The sequence below is a fragment of the Alosa pseudoharengus genome, unplaced genomic scaffold (genome assembly GCF_046254945.1).
Source record: "Alosa pseudoharengus isolate Yale_2024_CS ecotype anadromous, Long Island Sound unplaced genomic scaffold, YU_APseudo_1.1 YU_APseudo_1.1_scf_21, whole genome shotgun sequence".
NCBI lineage: Eukaryota > Metazoa > Chordata > Actinopteri > Clupeiformes > Clupeidae > Alosa > Alosa pseudoharengus.
In genome coordinates, this window is record NW_027468674.1 from 10776014 (window position 1) to 10785480 (window position 9467).

Below are 9467 nucleotides of genomic sequence, written 5' to 3' on the forward strand. Positions count from 1 at the left end.
TGATTACTTGTTGTTCAAGTACCTTAGAACCAACTGTACCATAGAACCTCAGCAGTTTATTCAAGGATGCTTTATATCTATTCATATTCACAACATTTTTAGTTCACAAAATAATCTTGTGCTTTGTCCAGTTTCCAGATACAAATTTATATACTTCACAGATGGAACCGGAACTGGTAAGATCAACTTAAACCTATGTGATCACTATCAATACTGTATAGTGTGTGTTTCAACGAATGTCTCTTTCTAATTTAGTGAAAATGCACCTACAAAGATACAAAGTTGTTTTCTGTGTTTATATATGGGTAATTTCAGATCTATGGGGAACTTAACACATTAGGTAACTAATTCCACCACTTCACTGTGACCTCTTAGCGTTAATGGGTGGCGGACACAGCAGGCACTCATCAGAGAATCGCAATGGGTGAGAGGGGACGTAGAGCTGGAATATGGAATAGCTAGGTGCGGATCCATTAGCCTTAAGTTAGCCTGGCCCCGCCCACCTAGATCTTTTTTCAGAGAGATCTAGTCTGGAACACCATATTTCATAACCGTTTCCCTCAGACAAGAAAGATGTCAGACCAATCAGTGACGAGAGGGGAAGACAAAACCAAAACTTACTGCAAAAAGAGAGAAAAGGCATCAGTTCAAGATATTATTTTATAAAAGACCAGTAAATTTGTGTCAACGATTCCCAGGACACTGAAAGACCGGGCTGCACGAAACTTTGTGGGCATGTAGCCCCACAAGGATGACACAGAACCATTGTTTATTGTTTTGATCCATTGCCCACCCGCCGCACTGGGCTACCCGAAAGGAAGGTAGACCTGATGCAGTTTTCTGTGAATATCTTCAGAACCGTAGGGCCTAGGATGACTGGGGCAATGTCAAACCTTCCCATATCCACTCATTTGAGGTATAGCGTCACCTAGTTAAAAATGAAAAAGCAAAAAAACAAGGCGTTGTAATCGCAGGTATCTTTGGCTGACAGGTTCAAAACTGCACAAAATCTGAAGTGTAGGATCATTATAACACCCTCTGAATGCATGCCAAGTTTTTTGGAATTCCGTTCATGGGGAGCCATATCAGCTACATACACTCACACACAAAAACACACACACACACATGCACGCACACAAATACACACACCCACACGCACGCACTCACACACACACAAACATAAAAACACACACACATGCAGGCAAACAGGCACATGCACACACACACACACACACACACACACACACACAGATAAACACACACACCATTACCCCCACATACACACACACAGACACACACACACACACACACACACAGAGAGAGAAGCACACATATACACAAACACACACTATACACACACTCATTGACATGCACACATTTACACTCATTCCTTTACACAAAAGTTGCAAGAATAGGGGATGGAGTAGGAGATGGAGACAAATTGACAAGTGTGATTTATTTTTGCGGAGAGAAGGTGCAGGACTCGGCGGCGGTCATATTTTGTACCACTCTGCGGTACATCTAGTTTATCCATAGGCTATCCTTGATGTAATTCTTTGTTAGTCTACACTTATCTTTATATGTTCCTGTCCATGTCAAACACAAACAAACAAACATTCCAAAGTATGTTGGCATGTTACAATGTAATGGTAGACAAGGCATCTAATGACAAATATTTGCCCTGTAAAAATGGTCTAATCACACCCCTGTGTGCACTCATTATGAAATGTGCTGCAATTTTACTAAATTGTGCACTCATTTTACTATATTGTTCTCTCATTTTACTAGAGTGTGCACACAAGATTAGCACTAGATTATGTTGCTGTATACTATGGTAAAGAGACACCTTTGTTCAAAAGATTAAGAGACATATATTTGCATGGACATGCTAAGGAATCCTAACCTCTTTATCACAAATTGATACAAATAATACTTTTTTTAAATTATTTTTGCCAATAATATCTAATTATTAATAATATCATTATCCTTTGACCTGCACAAATGTTTTGGTATTGAAAATGTGTGATACATTATGTCTCAATGCACAGAATCCAGGTGACCTAATTGAGATCCAACGAGGCATGTACAATCACTGGGCTCTATATGTTGGGAATGACGAAGTTATTGACTTCACATCAGGTAGGGTACAGTACACAGATCATCCTCTCTGTTGTATAATGTTTCTAATGGTGCTTTGTGGTCTAGAAGTGTTTGACCAACTGATGGTTTTTTCATTAATCCTAAAGAGAAACTTATAATAAGCATATATTTTGTCTCCCTGCTTGGGAGTTGATGTACTTTAACTGTTCTTTCTCCTCCTCCTCCCTAGATAATCCAGGTGGTATCTCCGGAGTGTCTGCTAGCATTTCAGGCAGTGTGTCTGCCTCAAGCACTGCAGAGGGTAGGCTACAGTACATATACTGTATGCTCTATGTTGTTTATGTTCATGTTTCCCATTAAAATATACAGTATCCAATTATCCTGTACTCATTGACAATTGTATTGTCTTTTACATGTTCCGTACTTCTAGTGGTGCTTAACTACCATAAAAATACTATCCTAAAAGGAAACGTATAACCAAGCACTTATTTTGTATTCTCCTGTTCCTCTTCCCTAAATGTTTCTCCTAAATGCTGTATCTCTGGCATTTCAGACAACGTGTCTAACTCCGGCATGGGGACAGTGAGGAGGCAGAAGCTGAAGGATGTAGTGGCAGATGACGAATGGTCTGTGAACAACTACCTGGATGGAAACATTGATGTGAAACCCATAAGAACCATCCTGGAAAAGGCAAATGAACAGGTTGGCGAGAGGAAGAAATATAGCCTCAACGATTACAACTGTGAGCATTTTGTTACCAAGCTGCGCAATGGCATAGCAGTATCCAGACAGGTATGTTATCCCACCACACCATATATCACAGCATGGTTTATAATTATAAGCAAGGCAAGTACTCTTGACACATGTGTTTATATTTCTCTTTCTAGGTGGCAACTACAATAGAAATTGCGAAAGGCCTCATGCTTGTGATTTCTATTATTGCCAAATGTGCCTTCGGAGATAAAAAAAGGAGGAGAAACAATGATAATCATTCAAATGTAACAATAATCCTCAATGCACTTTTCCCATTATATCTACAGTATCCCCATTCAATCCTTTTGAATAATGTATACAGTGGACATTTTTGGGCCCCAGTGGGGGGTAAAGCCCCTCAATAAAGTGTATGGTTTTGGTTGATTTTCCTACGTACTGGATCTAATTATTTACACAACTAAATGCAAATCAGTTCACTAATTCAGTTTCATGCAAAAATAGTGGAAGCTCTTTGAGGCTTGTAGGTATGGTAGGTAGTGTGTTGAAGGTCTTAAGGGCAGCAACCAGGGGCGATATTAGGGGGTGGACAGGGGGGCCGTGTTACCCTCAACTTTCAAAATGGTGGTGCTTGCCCCCACTCAAGTGTGTGTGATCATGTGATAGCAGATTTTTTACTACCATATGTCTCTTAAGACTCAGTCAGGACGATGGAATATCAGGATCCAGGCTTTTATTCTTTTCAATGAGGGGCCAGTGCCCCTCAAGGGAGAGATGCATGTTTGTGTCACCCCATCATGGGTTTCACCAGTATTCTCCAACTACTGTATACAGAGGTTGATACTAACTTATGTTACAAACAAAAGAAAGAGTGACCTCTAGGTCCAACCCAGTTTGAATATGCAATAGAAAGGGAAGATGAGGATGTGGCCTTCATCAGGTCAGACCTGGAGATAGGCTCCTATTGAAATCTCAACGGTTATAGACTAATATGACCCATTGAACAACGTGGGATGTGTGCCAAAATCTCTACCCGGGACAAAAGTCCTGAAAATTACCACAACAGAGGAAACTATTATCACACTTAAGGTGAATGGGACTTTTTTCCCCTTTATAGATATCGGTTGCGATATCCCCATACATTTCTACCAGATTAATCTTCATATTAAGAGAAATACTTTTTGTATTACACTTTGCCTAAAAAATAAAATAAAATATGCAAATGAGGCAATATCTCATTAAATATGCGTACATATAAACCCTTGAAGCTACAGATTTTCTGAGGTGATCACAATGTTCACAGTGACCATAATTATAAGGTCTTAGAAGAGAGTAAGCCTTCTGATTTTATATAAAGAAAATGGCTAAAAAAACAGTGTGTGTGTGTGTGTGTGTGTATATGTGTGGGAGAGAGAGATCCCAAGTACTTAACATACCCAGCATAACATGAATGAGATATTGTGTTCTCATCTGACATCTGATTTGCATAATGTGTTTGAGGGTTTGAAGCTGCAGAACCCATTTCTTCACACAGACTCCTTCATCATTCCCTCATCCCAGTCTTGCACTGTCCTGTCTGTGTTCATTCATACATACACACACCCACATACACAAACATACATACATACACACACATATACACACACATATACACACACGTACATACATACACACACATACACACACACACATACACAAACATATACACACACACACCCACATACACAAACATACATACATACACACACATATACAGACACACACACACACACACACACACACACACACATACACAAACATACATACATACACACACATATACAGACACACACACACACACATACACAAACATACATACATACACACACATATACACACACACACACACACATACAAACACACGCACATAAAAACATACACATACATAATTATGACCGCCGCGCAGCGAAGCGGCGGTCATATAGGTTTAGTCAGATTTTTTTTTTTTTTTTTTTTTTTTTTTTTTTCTTTTTCGCATGTCCAAATTTCTGTCAATGATTCCCGGGACACTGAAAGACCGGGGTAGACGAAACTTGGTGGGCATGTAACCCCATATGGATAGCATGGAACCATCGTTTTTCGTTTTGATCTGTAGCCCCCCCGCTGGACTGCACCCCCCGAAAGGAGGGTAGGGCAGACACAGTTTTCTGTGAATATCTCGAGAACCGTAAGGTTTAGGAGGACCATTTTTTTTTTGTATGTTGATCTCAAGGGGCCATGTCAACCCATTCCATAACCACTCATTTCATGTATAGCGCCACCTAGTTAAACACAAAACAGTAAAAATGAGGTGTTGTAATCGCAGGTATCTGTGACCTAACATAGTCAAAACTGCACGAAATTGGAAGTGTAGGATCATTATGACACCCTCTGAATGCACGCCAAGTTTCGTGGAATTCCGTTCATGGGGGGCCACACAATAAATTAATTTATGTTACTATACACCAACTGGCCTGTAGGTGGCCGGAGACAGTTTTCTGTGAATATCTCGAGAACCGTAGGGCCTAGGAGGTCCACCTTTTTTTTGTATGTTGATCTCAAGGGGCCATGTCAACCCATCCCATTACCACTTATTTCATGTATAGCGCCACCTAGTTAAAAATTAAAAAGCAAAAAATTAGGTGTTTTCATCACAATATCTCTGGCTGACATGGTCAAAACTGCACGAAATTGAAAGTGTAGGATCATTATGACACCCTCCGAATGCATGCCAAGTTTTGTGTACTTTCGTTCATGGGGGGCCTTACAATAAAACAATTTATGTGTACATTTAGTGACGTACACCAACAAGGATTCCCGGGACACTGAAAGACCGGGGTACACAAAACTTGGTGGGCATGTACCCCCACATGGATAGCATGGAACTGTCATTTTTCATTTTGATCTGTAGCCCCCCCGCTGGACTGGACCCCCCGAAAGGAGGGTAGGCCAGACACAGTTCTCTGTGAATATCTTGAGAACTGTAGGGCCTAGGATGACCATTTTTTCCGTATATTTGCCTCCAGGGGTCATGTTAACCCAGTTCATGTGCACACATGTGCACAAACAGATACACACACACACACACATTCACAGTAATCATACGTATGACCAGGGCCGGCCCGAGGCATAAGCGAACTAAGCGGCTGCTTGGGGCCTCCTGGCCACCAGGGGGCCCCCAATCGAGTTTCTTTTTTTTTTTTTTTACATAATAAATAACGTAAACAAGTGACATCAATGAATGAATAAATGAAACAATTATCATTCAAATCAAGAAAATTATGATTTCATGATCAATATGCCTGCCTACTGCTACTGTGTCTGCCAGCCTTTGAGTCACGCGCATAAAGTGCTAGACACCTCAGGTGCATATACAATTCGTGCAGACACTGCATCAAGTTCAACAATCGGAAGAGACGGTAATGTTAAGACAAGTCACAAAAAAGGACGTATCTCTCTGGTGCCGAAAACAGAACGAAGAAAATGACAGAGGAGGAGAAAAACGAGCAAGATACAGGTATGTTTTGCATGATTATTTACAGTATGTTTTGTGCTTGAGGTAGCTAGCTAGCTGTCATGATCTAATATAAGCCATCACCAGAGCTAAATCTCCGCCATCAACAGAGAAATGTCTCCCCTTAATATATATTTATCTAGATGTATTTCAGATGTCAAGGATATTGGGATTGTTTTGGATGTTCAATCAAGCATGTACCCTTGCTCTAGGTGGGCTTATTATGTCGTAAATTAAAGTTAGCTAGCTGACTGAAGTGGACATTAGCACTACAGTAGCTACATGAAAACGTAGCTGAAGGCAAATTTACCACAGAGGGATTGTTTCTGATTTCGTACCTGAAAGTGTTGATAGTTTATTACTGCTCTATAATATGTGACATAGTGGTAAGTCTGATAGCAACAACAGACTAAGCCCAGGCTCCCAGTCCCAACCCAACCCACTGACTAACGCGACTCTGGGCATCGGTAACGTTCCAGCTTCATAGGCAAAGATGGAACAGCAGTGCGCTCTGCTCTAAGATCTTTGGAGAGAGATGGTAGTGTTTGAGAAAATATACCATGTTGGGTGGGGAGACTTCTGTGATGAAAATAAACTTACATTTGATTAAGATAGTGGCAAGTGATGTAGCGGTGCTACCCTAATATTTAGGCTGCAGTAGATCACCATGTTAAGCGTTCACCATACTGCAATTAAGTATACTCTTTTGATTATGCCTCATTTGCCAATAGAATATGAATTGTTACATGTGGAATTGCTTGTTATTTGAGTGAAGTAATGATAGCAAAATAAACTCATTCTGCTCGATCAACTATGCACTTATGCAATATTTTATTTTTTCAGAGACACTGTTGAAGTCCTTTGGAGCACATCTCTACCTCTACCTAACTCTACCTACCAGAAGGTGAGGTTTTCTTGATGGCAAATGGTTACATAGCCTGTTAATATGACACGACACATTTAACATCGTTTTTTTTTTTATTTATTTATGTATTTATTTAATCATTGCAGGTTCGTCCACTGCAGAGTTGCAGATGCCTAAAAACCAGGAACGAAGTAGGAATAATTATCTATTTTTTGGGACATTTTATTTTTGATTATTAATGTTTGTCTATTTTGTTTTTATTTTGTAGTTGAAAATTGCTCATTTAATGCACATTTGCGGATTTGTTCAGCAAATCTGTTGAAAAACAAGTCATTAAACTGATGTACTTGTTTACAACAAATACAAATGCTGTTGTATTTTGTTATTTGTCAATTCAACTTCAGTAAACCACCCTTAGTGCTTCACTTTGAATATGAATGTTTCAAATAAATCTGTGATTTTAGTACCCTCTAAGATTAAAAGGTGACAGGGTTGGTGTAAATAACAACTATATTAATACATTGGTTTACCAAGCACATGGGGCCAGAAGTCTAGATTGGAGCCCCAAAACATTTTTGGCATATGAGCAAGGATGGATTACTGAATGAGCCTACCGAGCCCAAGAGGTCAAGGGACCCTGAACCCCAAGTAGTTGTGTGAATTCACTACCAATAAGTCAAAAACCAAAAGGCTATGAATCTGAACAAATTTAGGTACTGCCCTTCTCCAGCTGACCATCCCAAAAATGCACCAGAATACAGGAAATCACATCTAACCCCCCCCCCTCCCCCCACACACACACACACACACACCCACCCGTTTGTACCCACATTTGCACAAACAGGGTAGGGGGAGAGGGTCCTTATGCATCTGTGTCCAGGGGGACAGTAGTTCATAATCAGTCGCTGTATTAATACATAACCTCACTGTATTAATTTATAATATGACATTATAGTGTGAAGTTGTCAATTATCGCCAAGCACAGGTGACTGCGTTGTGGGAGGGGGCCCCCAAATCAAATTCTGCTTAGGGCCCCCAAAAGGCTTGGCCCGGCACTGCGTATGACACATACTCACACAGTAGACATATGTACGCTTCCATGCACAGGCACATACGCAGGCACGCACACACACACACACACACACACACACACACACACACACTCACACAAACACACACCCACACACATAACATAAACATAACACAAACAATCAAGAATTTCTCATAATTATGAACAGGCAAGATGGAGGTGGGGTTGTATAAAATGAATTTTACATGTGAAATCTATGAACTAATCATGTTTTGGTACTTGTTGTCTAGCAGATACCAGTGAGAATTGAGTGTGGATAATGCAATTTAGTGAGACAGTTAGAATCATATAGGCCTTTCAGCGTGATTTCTTTTTGTGGAAAAAATGTGCTGGACTGGGCGGCGGTCATATTTTGTACCGCTCTGAGGTACATCTAGTTACCTCATTAGCTAGGTTCTCCAACACCATTTCCCATTGTAAGGGCAATAGGAAGCACTGTGTGTGGGCTATACTGTAGGGTGGTAGGGTGTTTCTGGGTCATGTGACTCACAGAGGTGAGGGAGAGGGGTTTGCGGGGGGGGGGGGGGGTCAAATGGCTGAGTAATCCTCTGGAGGGGTGAGGGGGATGCCTTGTGTGTGTGTGTGTGTGTGTGTGTGTGTGTGTGTGAGAGAGAGAGAGAGAGCATGTTCCATTTCCAAAACACATCACTGACTCTTCAAAACGTCATGTTTTGAACCTTAACATGGATCAACAGATGCCACCTCCAGTATAAATGCCGTGGGAGAGCTGTTATATACATCTCATATGGCTTTCCTAGGAACTCTTCCTAGCATCAATCAGCATATTCAAACATCAACAAAGACATGCACATTCAGGCATAAATTAATCCTGCATCCTGGACATAAACATAAACTTAAAAGTATACTCTGTAGCACACTAGATAATATTCTCAAGCCACTCAAAGGTTTCTTTTTGATATAAATAAATAATTTACAAAACTGGGTGGGTAATTTGTATTTGGGACAAAAGTCATGTGGAAAAAATGTTATGATCCAGGGAAAACATTCACAAATAAAGACGATTCTATTCCTTAAATGTGTATTTCTTGTTAATTCAAGCAGTTTTTGTATGTTTACAACAAGCTCAATTACTTATCAAACTCATTAATTAAAATGAATTAAACTTTTCACACTTTCCCATTCACTCCATTCAGGAAGAGGGTTCCTGA

The 9467-nt window shown here is 40.3% G+C and overlaps 1 protein-coding gene across 1 annotated transcript; it reads left to right on the forward strand.

Annotated features, from left to right (window-relative positions):
- The first annotated feature begins 2018 nt into the window (after positions 1-2018).
- LOC143138721 (phospholipase A and acyltransferase 4-like) lies at positions 2019-9467 on the forward strand. Its single transcript, XM_076299138.1, has 5 exons — positions 2019-2139; positions 2330-2401; positions 2654-2892; positions 2988-3098; positions 9453-9467. The coding sequence occupies exons 1-5, from the start codon at positions 2019-2021 to the stop codon at positions 9465-9467; spliced, it is 558 nt and encodes a 185-aa protein (XP_076155253.1).

Bases quoted from the DNA above. Each gene is read 5' to 3' on its own strand.
- LOC143138721 (XM_076299138.1), top strand. From the start codon at position 2,019: ATGTGTGATACATTATGTCTCAATGCACAGAATCCAGGTGACCTAATT. The intron at 2,402-2,653 runs GTAGGCTACAGT...CTGGCATTTCAG, and splicing joins TGCCTCAAGCACTGCAGAGG to ACAACGTGTCTAACTCCGGC. The intron at 2,893-2,987 runs GTATGTTATCCC...TTCTCTTTCTAG, and splicing joins GCATAGCAGTATCCAGACAG to GTGGCAACTACAATAGAAAT.